Here is a 16,145-nt window from a genome sequence, read left to right on the forward strand (position 1 = left end):
TGTTAAAACGTTGATATCTACCGCTGCTTAGTACCACTGGTTGGTATCATCATTTTTCGGGAGTCTACTTTATTCATTGGCTAATGTGTATAATTTCTGACTACTGAAAAAGGCCACGTGATTAGGGCAGGATCAGTCACCTCCATATGACCATATGACCGATTATGAGCACATGACCAATAGAGGGTCATAACTGTATTGGCCTAAGTCCCCTTCTCACAAGTACATGGTGTGATTTCGTAAGATGGTTGGAGTTACATGGAGTTGGCACGCCTCGCACTCTCCTGGCTGTCGGATAGAAGTCACTTGCGAACGTCAGCTCTCTTTCCTGGACTAGCTGCCTAGCACATAGGCGGCATGCCTTGGATTAGCCGATAATAGGTTTTTCTTTGGAAATTGTACTGAAAACTGAATAAAGACCTGACCAAGCTTCGGCGATGGCACTGTGACCAAGAGGCTGCAAGGTGAGTTAAGGTGGAAGCTGCAGGGTAGGAGGTATTGACTTCAAAGTTCATCTTCCTTGGCTTACTTCTCAAGTAACTTACATACAGGCTCGTGTGTTCCTTCGAAGCACAGAGCCTCTAGTGTCCTTTTTCTGCTTTGTGCCATCGGGAGATTAAAGGGCAGGGCTGCAGTCAGCAGAAGACTGGAGGAAAGCCGTTACACCGGGAGGCTGGAATTAGTGTTTAACTCTGTCCAAATCCTTGCTACCTTTTGTTCCAGAGGAAAATGGGACTCGGACTGCTTGATGGTTGATGGAATGGTTTCCCAGTTAGGAGACCAAGTGGAGAAGCTGTGGCGGAGAGATGCAGGAGGAACTGGGAAATACCCGCCTGCCAGTTTGCATGTGAGTGTCCTGTTCACTGAGAACAACAACAAACGGCCGCCCTCCCCGCCAAACCCCACCCAAAAGCCAATGATTTAGGGAAGACAGGCGTTTTTTCAGAACTGTTAATTTTTCATTTCAGGCACTGCTGGATCTCTATTTGCTAGAAAACGTTGAAGAAAACTGCAAACACGCAATTGTATCCTTTCTAGTTATTTTTATTACACCTCCAGGGGATGCACATAAATGTTCTTCAGTGTTGGTCGCCGACCTGTTTCATGACATTTTTTCATTTATGCTTCAAAGACGATGCAAGTGAAAACATTTAGTTTAGCGTTAAGTTGTAGACAGAAGCGCTGTTTTATTTCTTTGTACTGTGGATTTTTGATGATTTTTTCTTAAATGTTTTGTTGCAAAAGACTTCTCTGGTAGGAGAGAACAGGTTTAGTAAGAAATGCTGGAGATAAAAACAAAAGCCCTTAGTTTTTCTCCAAATTTAAACACCGTTCTAAATTTTTTAAAACCCTCCTATCTGTAGCAAATGGCTTCTTACTAGAATGATGTGGTAAAATATTCTGTTTCAGAGCAAAAGGATTTCTAAGAGTGGTTTACCAGTACCGGATTTTTTGCTGAAATCATGGGTTTTCCAGGGCAGCTCACAGCTTTGGTTCCATTGAAAGTGCAGGCACACGGAATAAGCAACAGGGAGAAGAGAAAAGTCATGGGGCAGAAACTTAATTTTTAAGCTGCTGAAATACACAGCCTTGCTTTTGCTGTTTGTTGCCTAACCCGCGAGGGGAGCCTAGAGAGCAAGGGGCTTAGAAACGCTTATAGCCCAGAGCTGTCTTGTTAGATGATGTCCCTAAAACCGGACGTCAGAAAGAGAAAATGACGCTACCAATGAGTGACCCGCATACTGGTTTAAATCCAGTTTTAATCATTCGGAGCTGAGCTGTACTGTAAGGATGCCACAATTTACACTGTTTTATATATGCTGGACATGAGGGAAAAACCCAACTGTGGAATTTATTTGCTGTAATAATTGAGCGTTGGATGCTCCAATGTTTTGAATGTATTTTCTGCTTCCTACCACTTTTATATTCTTACTTCATTATGTTTTTCTAAAGGTAATGTGATAAAGTTTTGGTCTTACAAACTGATTAGCCTTAATGAGATACCTGATGTCAGACAATTTACTTGCTGCTGGATATCATGCATTCCTTTCCGAATAAGACAGAAACTTCAATCGACTCCTTCCCAACTGCCTTTGGCATCCCTTGGGGTCTTGTTAAGCTTGTTCAAGGTTGTTGGCTTCTAGATCACAATGATTACGAAGTAAGTATGGTAGAGTTGAGTTAGACATACATTGCAGTACAAAGCTATAATCTAGAAAATGATTTTAAAACCCGATCTCTAACTTGTACAGAATTCACTGGCCCTGCTCTTTCATCCCGCTACAATCAAAACCGCATCATGGCAACACAAGAGAATTATTCAATCCCTCATGTGCCAAGGGGAGCATGGGCAAGCCCTCAGATATATCCAGATGATGAATCCATCAGTGTCAAGCAGCGGGGAAGTGCAGCTTCTCCTCACTGTGTTGCTCTCCAATAGGTAAAGAAATATACCCCACCATTTTGTCACGCAAATCTTGTGAAAATGGAGAACAAAGAATAGAAATCATCATCCCCTAAGTTTCCTTTAAACTTTGAGTACAAGACTCTTGGGGCATCTCTTTGGTTATGCTATTAACATCCCTTTACGTCTGAAAAATTAATTACAGGTGCATGGTGGAGGCTTGGGGTCTGTTGCACCAACATGCCACTCAGGTAAACTTAGAAGACCTCTTAAAACACATGTACGAAACGTGCCGGGAGATGGGCCTGATGGAAGACTTGCTGAAGCTGCCTTTCACAGACACCGAACAAGTAAGTGGGAGCAAGGAAAAATGTTCATCGTCTCTTTGAAAAGAGGAAAGGCAGAGCCATAACAGATTTTTGGAACGATTTTTTTTTTCTCATAGGAGTGTTTGGAGAAGTTTTTAAGGACCAGTGCTGGTGTTCAGAATCAAGAATTCCTTTTAGTCCACCATCTGCAGCGTGCCAACTACATTGCAGCACTAGAGCTGAATCAGTCCATGAACGTCAATCTTATGGTAAGCGTGAAAGTTCTGTTCTGTCAAGCGTGCAAGTTTCTGCTGGGTGTTACTAACTGGTTTTGATAGTACTCAATAAAAATCCTGCTTTGTTTCTTTCATACCAGTCTTTGAAACACTCGGAACAAGTTTCTACACCTTTGGTTACAGCTGAAGCTAAATGTTGACCAATATACGTCACTACTCCAAAGCTACTCTATGAAGCTATAAATTAAATGTTACACACCACTGTTGACCCCACTGAGAACAGTTTGTTTGCATCTGAGGAATAAACATGTATCTTTCCCATCAGCCAATCGTACCATTCCGTTATTGAGATACGTATGTTATGCGTGGCTTAGATTACTGGAAGTTGTTGGTGTCACTCCTTCCTGTGGGATGACGAGTAGGTTGTATGTCATCGCTTGTGTCTTGCACGCAACTGTATTTTTCTAGCTGAGAGCAGGCTAGATGCCAGTCCACAGGTTAAATTTCTGTGGGTTTTCTTTGTTTTTTTAATTTCTGCGAGTTATAGTGTGCTCTCCAATTCCACAACTTTCATTTCACGGCTTTTATGACAAAAATTCTTGTCTAACCTCTATTTCTCAAAATAGCCAGATTACATTTTGTGTTACATGAACTTGTGTTCTGGATTTGTGACGCGTTTGCTGTTTTCTGGAATCATAGTTTTCCAGTGACTCAAACTTCTAAGGTGGTTTTGGAAGTCGTAGGTCCTGCATTTGAAAACTGTCATGCGGCCAGGTGGTGTGCGTAGGCCGCTTTTTCTTGCTTGTTTTAATCTTCGCATCATGTTGTCCAGGGTAATTTCCAGTTGTCCCGTATATTCAGGGCAGTGGCGTTTCAGGAAGAACAAGGGAAAGCCTGCTATGTAGTAAGTCGTTTGCAAATTGCAGGTGATATCAGAAAATTGCAGGTGGTAACAGGTGTATCAGAAGAAGGTTCTGCAGAGTGCCAGCATTGTTTTAACTTCAAGTTGTAGGCTCTGTTGCTATTGCAGTCTTCCTTCCACTTTGCTAAAAGTACCAGGTGAAATCGGTGTGTGCGGATGGGTAGAACTTGCCGCTGTTCTGTGCAGTGGAGGTGTTTTCCCACACCCGTAGAGGAAATCTGCTCACTAATGCGAAATAGCACGGAGAGGTCTGTGCAATGAACTACTTGTAATTAGTTAATATTTTCCTTTATTCTTTTCCTTCATCAGAACGATCGTGATCCTCGCTTGAGAGAGAGAGCAGTGTCCAGAAATTCTATATTAGAGCAGTATGGCAAGATCCTTCCACGAGTTCAAAGGAAGCTGGCCATAGAGAGAGCCAAGCCTTACCATTTGCCTGCGTCGGTCTTAAGAGAAGGTAACTTTTAGGGGGGGAAATATGGTGGAGAACTAACCACCCACCTCTTTGATGGCAGCAGGCTGATATTTTTCCCCTCTTGCTTTCCAGTCTCAAGACCAACGCCATTATCCACAGTAACAAAACAAGTTAATGCAGGGAATGTGCATACGAGAGCAACTTTCATCAGTACTGTATTGTCTAAAATTGGAGAAGTCTGGGAAGGAAATGTGCAGGAAACCAGTTTCTCACAAGTTGATAGGTAAACAGCCTTTTGACAAAGTTTAGTCTTGATCTCCTCGTTTGGAGAGAGAGAGAAAAATCCTTTTACACCACGTGAGTGTTTGGAGGGAAGGTGCACCTGAATAAATCTGGCTTTTTTGCACATTCAACGTATTACATTTAAGAATCAATACTTCATAAGTACTGTTTGGATAGAGAGCTTCTCTGCTATGGTAATCTCATTTATGGAAATACATATGTGTTTACATTCCGGGAAGTGTGTTTACAGGTTTTAAGGTAGCTGAAACTAAGACTATGATTACCATCAAGGTATGGGTGTACAGATACTGATAGACTTGATTGTGGGATCAAATAGTCCTGTTTTACCACCTCCTGCCCAGTGTCTGCTTTGTTTCTGCCCTTTTTGCTTAAAATTTGGCAGAGTTATAAAGAGCAGGAAGGAGGCTCGTAGTTGTCAGATGACTTTCCTATGAGTGGCGTGGTCAAATGAACTTGAGTTCTGGTACGTGTGGACTTCAGGGGAATGACAGTCAGTTACATTTTCCTTTTAATTCTAGACCTCGAGCTACAGGACCACCAGCCATAACACATCCTCTCCCTGGTGCAGAGTTGCGCGATGCATTTGTTGGGACGCCAGTTACGAAATCTTCATGGAAGCGTTCCAGGTACAGTACAGCCACAGAATTAATGTTTCCAAAAGGTGTTGCTTCTCACAGATTATATATGGATGTCTGTGTGTGTTTAGACTTTCTGTGTTTTCAAAGTGTTCTGTTTTGTATTCAATTTTGAGTAAGTGTTAAAGAGAAAGTCAGCTTAGGGACACGACTAAGTGGAGAATTTGAAGTGGTCGCAGCATAGAAATGTAGATGTTTTTTCTTCTGATATGAGACTTATGTGCCTTGTGCAACTTGAAATGGGATTACTCTTGCCTCAGAGGCAATGATTTGGTAAATTAATTATGAAATGTAGAGAAATAATTAAAAAAAAGAAAATCACCCGAACAGTGAAGCTCACCTGTTATTTCTTGTTGATTGAATGTTTTTGTTATGTGTCATGCCAGATTTCTTGAATGCAGCATGATTTTTTTTTTTCCCCCATTTATTTATATATTTTCCTTTTTTAAATTGTCTGTCTTAACAGATTGCTGGATTTGGTGGTTCGTCCAGTTCCTTCATGTTCTCCAGCACAGGGTGGTAGCTGGCATTCACCATGCAGAACTTCCACTTCATTCATGGCATCCAGCCCATTGAGATCAGATATGCATGGTTCTGTCTCACAAAAGAATTTTTTAGGAGCATCAGAGCTGAATTTACTCGAGACTCCTGTTGTGGTTAAGGTTTGTACTTTAAGAAAACAGCCAGTAACAACCAAATAAACCAAAAGCCTGTAAACTTGGTTTAAAGTGAAACCTCCAAAGCATTTAACACAAACACTGTGGCATTCAAATTGTGGAATAGTTTCAATATGCATGTTGTTATTGTATATATAGTCCTTATGGAAGCAGGTCATTGGGACCAGTCTTCAAGAGGGAAAGTGTCATTCTAATTTAATTGCAGCATGTAGGTTGTCCCATAGCATTTTTGAATACATTTGTTTATGTTGCATGAACAAGGTAAGTTAATGTTGGACTTTTCAGTGTGCTGAGAAACTTAAAGATGCAACTTTCAGCTCAACCATCTCATTATTGAAGTGCTCGGTAGCTCTGTGTAGTTTGACTGGCATCCCTACAAACAATGATGTATATGCTTCATTTTATTAATCCACTTAAGTGAGTGATAACTAAATGATGTCAGTTAAGTGATATCACTCTGTCAAATTCAGTGATGGCTTTTTACAGTAATTTTAGGTATTGTGTTAAATTGTATTTCCACTTGCTGCCATCAAACTCTTAATCATGCAAGGAAATAACACTTGACCTATCTTCTTGCTGTTGATCTTTTTGCCATTGCCTACCTGAACAAAATAGTTTTGATCTCTTGAGTTACAACCTTTTTTTTCTTATTACATGTTGTCCATATCATTAAGCTAGTTTCATTATTCTCCTTTTAAACCCTTTCAATACTGTAAACTCTTTTTCGGGTTGAGGTAAGAAGAGCTGAATGAACGCCTCTAGGTGAAGATGTGGAGGTGCTTTTACAGCAGTGCCACTTAATTTAGTCTAGTATGGGGATTGGTTAATTAGTGAAAAGATAAGCTATCACTATGGCTTTGCTGATTGCTGCTTCACGTGGCAGAGTTTTCAGTCACTGTATCTGGTGTAACATTTGAAATTTTATGCCTTTTAGAAGAGCAGTGTAGAAATTGCTGAAAGTACTGGAATGGGAGATAACATTGCAAACAACAAAATGCCATATCCTTGTTTCTTCAGGAAATTAAATTGAAAAATAATGTTTTATGTTGGCATTAAAAAAAAGCAAAAAAAAACCCAATAAAAAAATGCTTGTTATGTTTTAAGATTTTTTGTACCTTTTGGAAAAAGAGCAGTGCAGAGGCAAAACATGGTCCTCTCTGCTGGCGCAACCTTAGTTTGTAATTTAAACTCATACTTCTGACAAGGGAAGCCGCCTGTTTTGAACATTAATGGGTTTTAAATTAAGTGCTTTTATTTCTTTTCCTAGAGAGCTAAAGTTTTGGCCACATCTGCTTCTGGTTTTCCTGGGTTTACTCCTCAGTCTATTCTCAGATCCAGCCTTCGCACCACTCCCCTAGCTACTCCCTCTGCGTCTCCGGGACGATCGGTCACTCCTCCTTTACGAGCAAAGGAGCCTAGGATATCATTCAGGGAGGAGAACTCGAATGCAGCGTGGACTGTTGGGGTAAGTTGGGCTGCAGTGAGTGATCTTTTTCCAGTTAAAGTCTTTATAGACTGTGTTTGGATTTGGATTTTTATAGAGTTTGCCTGCCTCCTTAAATTGAGAACTGGAATTGCAAATCAGAATGGCAGACTTGAATTTGGTCCTAAACGGCTGTGTTAGACCTTCTGTAGCATCACCTGCCTGCAGGAACACCTTCATAATACATACCAGTGATCTTGGTGGTTTTTACTCAAGTGTCGTTAGGAGCTGTGAGTGTTCCCGATTGCTAGTTCAGCTTCCTGCTAAACCTTATGAAGGGGTGGTATGGCAGGCAGGAAAGGAATATAGATTGAGCCAGGTGTTTGGGTTTGTTAAACTTGGTGAATTAAACACCTTTGAAAGCAGCGTAGTCATGAGCTACATTACCTTCTAGTCTCTCTTTTCGCAAGGCTGGATTTACTAAAGGGACGTTAAAAACAGACCCCGGATGAAGAGAGCTGTAGCGCTGTCTGTTCTCCAGCCCTCAGGTGCTCAGTTTTGCTTCTTGCCTTGCACCAGGGGTAGCATTCGGATAGTGGTCAAAGGAAGTTGGTGCACCTGAAAGTTGTCCCCTTCCCCTCCTCCTTTTGTTCTCTCGCTTGGATTCCCTCAATCAGCTCGTCCTGCAGTTGTCGAAGTAACGTACCAAAATCAGGGGCAGAACAGGGGCACGTGCTAGTGTCTACACATACGAGCTTTCCGTACAGGTACTAACAAATTGTCACAGTCAGTTTTTATTATACCTTTTATTGCCTGTTACAAAGAGCTACTCAATTATAGCAAGAGGCTCCCTCTCCTCTACAAAGTTCTTACTGATACTGGAGCGTGAGCACATGAATTTCCTTGTTCCATGCTCCGGGCATAGTGAAGAGTGGAATATTTGAGTGGTGCGTCCAAGTTGAAAAATGCAAACGTAAAGAAAGAGAAATCTTGAGTTATGATTTTAGGTATGTAAAGCTCCTCCTCTTCTTGAAGAGACAGCAGTGAACCCAATGAACCGCCTTGAGATGACAGTATAAGCGATCTCTTTCAAGACTCACTCCATCCTAATCCCCCAAGGTCGTGGAAACTCAATGAGGCGTCAAAAGCATGCTTAATTGTGACAGCTGGCTTCAAAGGCTAACGTAGTGCCAGAATAAGAATTAATTTTGTAGCACCTTGATTAAGCTGACACTTGTAATCCTTATACTGTATATCAGTTTGTTTTTCCTTTTTTTTTTATTTCTTGCTTTGACAAAGAGCATTTGCGTGTTACTGATTGTCAATTTTATTTTTTTGGAAAAAAAAAAAAAGGTGACAGAAGATGCTAAAGTGCTGTCTGGACCTTCGTCTGAGCATCATCATCGTGGAGTGGTGGAGGATGCTTGGTCGGAAAGTAGAGCTAAACCAACTCTGTTGACTCTGAGCAATCCCGAGGATGATCGTGCTGAAACGGAAGAGTCTTCAGAAAGCATACCTGGAGATGGTTTGGAGAAAATGGATGTCAGCAAAGAAAATAGTAACATCTCTGCCAGGTCAGACCAAACGACTTTGGAGTATCATGATGCAAAATCACCTGGTGATTTGGAAGATGACGTCATCTTTATAGCTGCTAAAGCAGCTCATTCCTCCACTGAAGAAACCGCCCATTTTCAAGAATTCGAGAAGGAAGAAGGCAGTGAAATGGTTGAAGGTAAACCTTTCCAGATGGAACAACCAGATTCATCAGAACTAAGAAAAGAAGCTGGAGTGTTTCATCCTATGATAACCTAAGTCTCTGGATTTTTCAAGTGTCTTTAAAAGGTTAAATTACTGATGGGTGCGACAGTTAACAATGAGCACTCACAAGTCCCCCAGGCACTTCCTTCCCATTATGTTTTAGGGGTATTTCTGTAGGCTGCAGGTTTTTTACAGCAAGTTTACTGTATTGCATGCTTTGACTTGATAGACTTATTTTGTTTTCTTCTTTTTTTTTTAACCACCTCGTTAGTGCTCAGTTACGTCGTTTTCTTGTGGAAGTGAGTCTGCTTGCGTACATGCTTCTCCTTACAGCTATGCTTGCTCATTTTGCTGGCTCAACAGCTTATGCAGCCTTTCCCAAGCCCATTTCAGTTGGTCTTTAGGGATTCAGCTGAATTCAACTCATTGAAGCCAGTCCAGCTTCTTGTGTGTTCGCAATTATACCTTTGTGTTTTATTACCTCTGCACGGATGCAGGTGTCAGAGTTCTGGGTCTGAGGTCTCGAAACAGTTTGTAGCAGTGAGTGTGTACTCCAGGATCAGTGCACCGTACGCATCCCGATTCGTCTGAAGTCTGAGAGGATTCGGGAGGATCCTGGAGAGCGATTGTTGCTATTGAAGTTCCTCAACTTTTTGGTGGTTTTTTTTTTTTTTTTTTAGGATGCGCGGAAGATTCAAATGCTGAATGTCTTGCGCTTTCTGCGGATGTGAAATTGGTGTTCCAAGCAGCTGAGGCTGCTACTTTTGGGACTGCATGTGAAAGGTAAGTTTATAAAACAGACTTTGGGTTCACACAAGACGTAGCTGCTGCCTTTGCTGTGTTGGAAATCTATGGTTTTGACCTGGAATGGGTTCTTTCCTGTGCTCTCCTAGGTAACGGCCCTTCTATTCCTTTCTGTCTGCGAAACAGAAGTAATTTGGCATGGATATAAGTCAAATTGACTAGCTGTCCATTTGAGCCTTTTTTCTCAAATCATTGCAGGGCCCAAAGTGTGGTGATAAAGACTTCATTCAACAGGCTATGTAAACCTTTTTATAGTTTGAGGGTTATTAAGCAGATACCGCGAACATACATAAGCCCTGCTTTTGTCTGAAAACTGTGTAGCTTTTAAAGTTACACCTGAGGTTCCTGTAACATAAGCGGGTTTATTTGGGGGTTTGAATACTTTCTGGCAGTATTTTATACACTTAATTTCTATTTTCTCTGCGTGCTCAATTAGCATCTATTTGTTTATGGAAAGGGAAGCCCTTTTCTCACCAGATGCTTTAAAAGCTGCAGCTGCTTTTTGAGAGAATGTTAGCCATTTGTAAAGTTCTGCAAGGTTTGTTTTGAAGCTTAACGAGGCATTTCTCTTTTTCTGTTCAAGAAGTGAAACAAACTACCAGGAGTCCAAAATGTCCTCTTCGTCCGAAGAAAAAGCCATAGCAGTTGCACCAAATGCACAGCTTTCTGCATCCCCGGAGACAGACGGTGAGTGTACGTACAGTGCGTTGGAGCTGTTATGTGAGTTGAGGTAGCTGGACTCCTGAAGTAAAATGTGTAGTCGGCCATACCACTAGAGGTGTCTCAGACTGAGGTAGTACCAGCATGTTACTGCCAACTTTCATTGAACTGTAGAGAAAAAACCCTCCTCAAACAAAGTCCTTGTAGAAGGCGCATAGCGAATGTTCCAGTTCTTGATAAAGATATTGAGAAAACTGGTAGAATTTAAAATATTAGAGGGAGAGATCAGTATTTATTTGGCTGTTGTGCACCACTACTAATTTGTGTGGTATGGGATTGTTGTGGTTTAACCCCAGCCAGCAACTAGGCCCACGCGGCCGCTCGCTCACTCCCCCTAGCAGGGTAGGGAGAAGAGGGGACAGAAAAAACCCTCGTGGGTTGAGAAAAAGACAGTTTAATAGAACAGTAACAGAAGAGGAAAGTCATAATAATGGTGGTAATAATAATTATTATGGTAACAGGGTATACAAGATAAAACGATACAATACCCGATGATCCGTTACCCAGCCTGTCCTGAGCAGTGATCGCGGATCCCTGCCCGCCCCTCCGCCCCAGCCAACCCCCATTTATGTACTGAGCATGACGCCTGTGGTATGGAATATCCCCCTGGTGGTGCCTAGGGTCCCTCAGCTTCTCTGGGAAGCTGAAAAAGTCCATGACCAATATAAACATTAGCTAGCAACAACTGAAACAGTCGGTGTTATCTACATTCCTCAACATTCCTCTCGTACCAAATCAGCAGCTACTAGACAGCAGCTACTAGAAAGAAAATTAAGCCCGTCTGGCTGAAACCAGGACAGGGATCTGCTGCTTGAGTTCCTGCATTAAAAGACGATGCATCCTCGGGGTTCAGGCTGTGAAGAAGAGCTCGCTATGAGTGTGCCTTTCCAGCCCCCCTTTACTCTTGTTGTTCTTCTCTATGGAATTGCCAGCTGATTTTCCTTTTCCTCTTTTTTCTTTTTCCTCTTTTTTTTAGTATTTTTTTTTTAATTTATTGTGGGGCTGCCTCCTTCACCAGGTAGATAGTTCTGGCTTCTAGTTTTTGGAGGAAGCCCAATATAGGTGGCAGGACGGAGACTACCATTGTTGGCTCCTGCTCTGTCTGTTACTTCTTGTTGCTTACAACCGTGTCATTTATACAGCAGTTGAGTTTAAATTATAAAAATCTCTTCCAGCTGTGATAAGTATCCTTGACAGTGAGGACATGGTCAGTACTCATTCAGAAAATCGCCTCGAGGGGAAGTGTGTGGATTTACCTGAAGAACAGAACCAGGAAGCAGCTGAAGTTGAAGAAAATGTTCCTTTTCTGCAGGAAGAAATAACTCTTTCTCTCAATCTTCCTAAAACTGAGGAAACGAATGTAAGTAAACTCTTTTCCCATTTTCTACAAAATAGAAAACGCTTTGCAAGTGTTGAGGACAGTCCCATCTTACTGACAATTAGAAGGCACACAAAAACATCTGTGTTTCTTTAGCTGGTCAACACAAGTGAAAACCTCATTCCATAAGGGCAGATCCCTTTTTCTGCTGTGCATTTTCTGCTCCTGTAGCACCAAATAGAACCTGTCAAAACTTGGGCCTTTGAGAGCTGTAGAAGGACAAACAAATGTCTAAACTATTTTTTAAAATAACCATGCATTCATTTGGTTTCCTGGAACGTAAACGTTTCTTATTTGACTTAACAAAGTAGTAGTTTAATTGTTAAAGATGATACAAAAAGTTGGGGAGTGCAGCTTGTTGATGCTGGGGGCCGTTTACGAAAGGACAAAATGATGCGGGAACCAAACTCATTTTCAGAATGATTTAGGTGCTTGGATCCTTTCCTCTCTCTTCCTTATTAACATAAACAGAAATCCCAGCAGTGAGTTCATTTCAGTGTCAAGATATTTCCAGCTACTCCAGGTACTTCAAGCTCTTTTTTTTTTTTTTTTTTTTTAAGTACAACAGCATTTTTTTGCAACATCTCCACTTTGTAAAAGAGGACTTTTTAAAGGTTGTTCACGTGGAGTGAAAATCAGCACTGGTGATTCTCTAGTTGTCCCATTATTCTTTCTTCTGCTGGGGCTGCTGAGTTCTTTAGGGGACATCCACAATGAATCCACGTACCATGTAGAGCATACTGTCAATTTCCTGTAGGATTGTAGTCACAGGAATTAGTAATAGTTAGGAGTGAAATACAAACTGAAAGGTAGGGGTACCACAAATAGATTGGTCTTAAGTAAGAGAAAATGCGTTTCGGTGTCCCAGATTGCAGAGGAAGTTAAACAGGCAGTCACTGATGTAGCTCGTCTGGGCTTTGGGATTTAGGACAACGCTGTAGAGAAGATGGTTCTAGACTTGGGAAACTTAGGGCAAACTGCTTACCGCTTGTTCATAGAGTTGTAAGCATAAAAGGAAAGTTTATGCAGACTGGTATTTCTTGGATTTAGTTTTGAAGCATGGCGCGTTGCTATAATATGATGCTTTAGCAACTTTTGACAAAGCAGGAGGCAAGAAAATGAGCAGGTTCTATGGAGACTGGAAACTGCTGTTGAGGGGCTTCTTCCTTCTGCCGGTGTTGGCTAGCTCTACAACTTAGAGGGCTGGGAAAAGATCTTTACACGTGGATTAAATTATCTTGACCATCTGAGTCCCTGGAAATACGTAACAGATACTGCCTTTGTTCGCACCATAAAAACACGAGGTGGAGCTATTTAGAATATGCTGTGTTGTCTCAGGCAATCCAAGCGGCTCCTTAGAGTGCAGGGTTGAGCTGTCGGATGTGAGGGCTGGCCAGTTTGACAAAGTGTTGCCGACTGGAACTTTCAGCTTTTCTCTCATCGTTGCCTTTTACCCTGTTAGATGGTAAATGGAGCACGCGATGGCGTACACTGAACACTCTCTTCTCTGTCCCTTAAACGCAGAAGCTGTCATCGGTAGCAGGGAGTACACTGTATGTTTCTGACTTTACACCCAGCAGTGATCCGAAAGGAAAAGCGGCATTTCACTGTCCTCAGTTTCGTCTGGGTCAGTTTGAAGTCGGTCTCTTTGGTAATGACTATTGCATTAACAGGCATTTTTTTTAACTTTAGGTGATTGAAGACAGTGGGGTTAAGGCACAAATCTCTGAAGAGGCACCGGAAACACCACCCTATAGTGAACGACATCCATCAGGCAATCTTCCATACACCTGTGATCCTATAGAGCAGCAGTTTGCATGTGATTTGCCTGACGATAAAGATGGTGAATGTGATGCAGCTGAGGGAGATGGAGAGCTTTTTATATCTCAGAGTAATTTTACTTTAGTCTTGGAAGAAGAAGGTGGTGAAGGGGAGATGGGAGACCCTACACTAGGAGATGCTTCTAAGCCGGCTGGCGCAACAACAGAGGAGAAACCTGTGAACAGTTTAGGAAATACTGAAAACCAAGAACATGTTACAAACTCAGTGTCCACTGTAACTAATGATCAGGAATCTCAAAATATTGTAGAGTCACTTCCATATGTGCCTGAACCCATTAAGGTGGCTATTGCTGAGAACTTACTGGATGTAATCAAAGACACAAGAAGTAAAGAATTCACGTCTGAAGTTGTAGAACAATCTATTCATGAAACCATAGGAAAAAAGGGAACTAGATTCCAGAAGGCCAGAGCTCCTTTAACAACTGTGCCAGAAGGAGTGGAAGATGAAACCAGCATCCATCAAGTGGAGTATGTTAGCGCTCCTAGAACACGCACAAGGGGACAACTGAGTAGAAGTTTAAGTATTCCATCTGCAGGTGCTCAGCAACTTCTGAAGGCAGATAAACCGTTTCTGGTTGGACTGTCTCCTCGGAGAAGTACCAGGCGAGCCAAAGAAGCCCCTGAGACTTCTGGTCTTCAAACAGAAGAAAATGCTCAAGGTGAGCAAACACCTGTGATGCCTGTTACTCCTAGGAGAGGTAGGAAGCCTAAAGTGACTAACGTACAGAAAGTAGAAAGCAGCCATTCTGACGGACAAACATTGTCCGTCAGTACGCAGTCCATAGCCGTTACTCCAAGAAGAGGATTAAGGAGAGCAAAGGAAGCTACGTCTGAAGTCTTGGAAGAGGCTATTGAGGAAACGTCTCTTTCTGAGGGTAGCATTACTGCTTCTGCTGCTTCCAAGAGGACTAGAGGAGGAAAAAGTTCAGCAGGAGATCAAGGACCTGGCCAGGTTGACCCTGATCATAAGGTAAAACCAGCCGTCAGTCCCAGCAGAAGGGCAGGAAAACTGAAGGGCATTAATTCACAATTTACTGAAAGTATCGTCAAGGACCAAGAGGCGCAGTCTAGTGACCAAGTCCTTTTACCTGTGCCAACTAAAAGAGGCAGAAGAAGAAAGATGAGTTCATCAGAAGTTTCAGAAAATTCTGACCTTGATCTGTCTAAATCGTCACTTCCTCAAACAGAATTTAAACTTCCGGTGACTCCTAGAAGAAGTGCTAGGAAGGGGGCCCAAAATCTCTTGGCAGAGACACAATCTCTCTCTACTCAGGAAGGCATACATTCAGGCGGGAAGGTGGAAATCCTTGCTACTCCCAGGAGAAGTACCAGAAGAGTTCCACATGCTAAGCCAGAAAAAACGGATACTCATGAGCAAACAGCTGCACAGCCAAAGGAGGAATTAACCCCACCCAGGACGGCAGTAAGGACAGGGCGTCGGGGCAGAAAGAGACGAGCAGTATTGGAGGAGAGCACAGGGGAGGGGGCCTTCCCCCAGGGACCTGGTGGCAGTCCTTTGCTGCTTGAAGACTTAAATCCATCAGGACGTGATGAAACATCAAGAATTTCAACAGATCGCGTTATGAGCACCAGATCCCGCAAAACTGCCGTGCATCAGAAACTGCCTGTTGAGGAAAATGCGTCCTTCCTTTTCTCCCCTCCTCTCACAAAGCTGACAAAGAAATGTAAAGGTAGGAGCATTATGTTTATACGCAAAATAGGGGATATTGCTGTTTTGTAAACCACAGAAAACAGACTGTGAGGATGGCTTTTAAGCGTTGTAAAGAATCTAACCATACAAAAAAAAATTGGGGAGGAGATGATTCATCTGTTTTCTGAACTCTACGTGACTGGCTGGCTAGTGGTGGAGGGGGCTGATCTGAGTAGAGTAATATGAAATTTAATCTGAATTTTTATCATGAGCTTAATTTCTACCTGTTTGAAAAACTGGAGGGTGTCTGGTAATATGTGATTGACATCTCTTCCCCACACTGGAGAAACAAAGGGGACATGCTTCCAAAATCCTGTTCAGTTTTTAACTTAAAATGAGCTGCATCTTGTAACAAACTATCCAGCTGTTTAATGATGTGACTGTTTTCCATGGACATATACTTTGGTAGTGAAGTTACTGCGCATTGGGCTCTTTGTATTAGAGTACATGATAAGAAGAACTCTTTTGAGATGTTTAAGGATTGCTGATGCCTCTTGAGCGCAATATCTTTGATTACCTAAGTGTAGGTAAAATCACTGCACCGCATTATTTTTGTTTCACTATGTACTGCCAAAGAATGGATCCTAAGAGGCAGTAACTAGGGGAAAAA

The 16,145-nt window shown here is 42.1% G+C and overlaps 1 protein-coding gene across 1 annotated transcript in view; it reads left to right on the forward strand.

The window, feature by feature from the left end:
• Positions 1 to 16,145, forward strand: part of LOC141740746 (protein ELYS-like) — a 47,323-nt gene that overhangs the window by 29,266 nt on the left and 1,912 nt on the right. Inside the window, exons 18-33 of the mRNA XM_074579939.1 lie at positions 724 to 847; positions 969 to 1,025; positions 2,015 to 2,161; positions 2,253 to 2,440; positions 2,610 to 2,754; positions 2,850 to 2,981; positions 4,180 to 4,327; positions 4,418 to 4,568; positions 5,107 to 5,214; positions 5,690 to 5,885; positions 7,168 to 7,365; positions 8,677 to 9,055; positions 9,762 to 9,864; positions 10,469 to 10,572; positions 11,781 to 11,965; positions 13,676 to 15,515. Coding sequence (XP_074436040.1) covers positions 724 to 847; positions 969 to 1,025; positions 2,015 to 2,161; positions 2,253 to 2,440; positions 2,610 to 2,754; positions 2,850 to 2,981; positions 4,180 to 4,327; positions 4,418 to 4,568; positions 5,107 to 5,214; positions 5,690 to 5,885; positions 7,168 to 7,365; positions 8,677 to 9,055; positions 9,762 to 9,864; positions 10,469 to 10,572; positions 11,781 to 11,965; positions 13,676 to 15,515 — 4,205 coding nt within the window. The remainder of the gene's footprint in view (positions 1 to 723; positions 848 to 968; positions 1,026 to 2,014; positions 2,162 to 2,252; positions 2,441 to 2,609; positions 2,755 to 2,849; positions 2,982 to 4,179; positions 4,328 to 4,417; positions 4,569 to 5,106; positions 5,215 to 5,689; positions 5,886 to 7,167; positions 7,366 to 8,676; positions 9,056 to 9,761; positions 9,865 to 10,468; positions 10,573 to 11,780; positions 11,966 to 13,675; positions 15,516 to 16,145) is intronic.

The sequence above is a fragment of the Larus michahellis genome, chromosome 3, assembly GCF_964199755.1.
Source record: "Larus michahellis chromosome 3, bLarMic1.1, whole genome shotgun sequence".
Classification (NCBI taxonomy): domain Eukaryota; kingdom Metazoa; phylum Chordata; class Aves; order Charadriiformes; family Laridae; genus Larus; species Larus michahellis.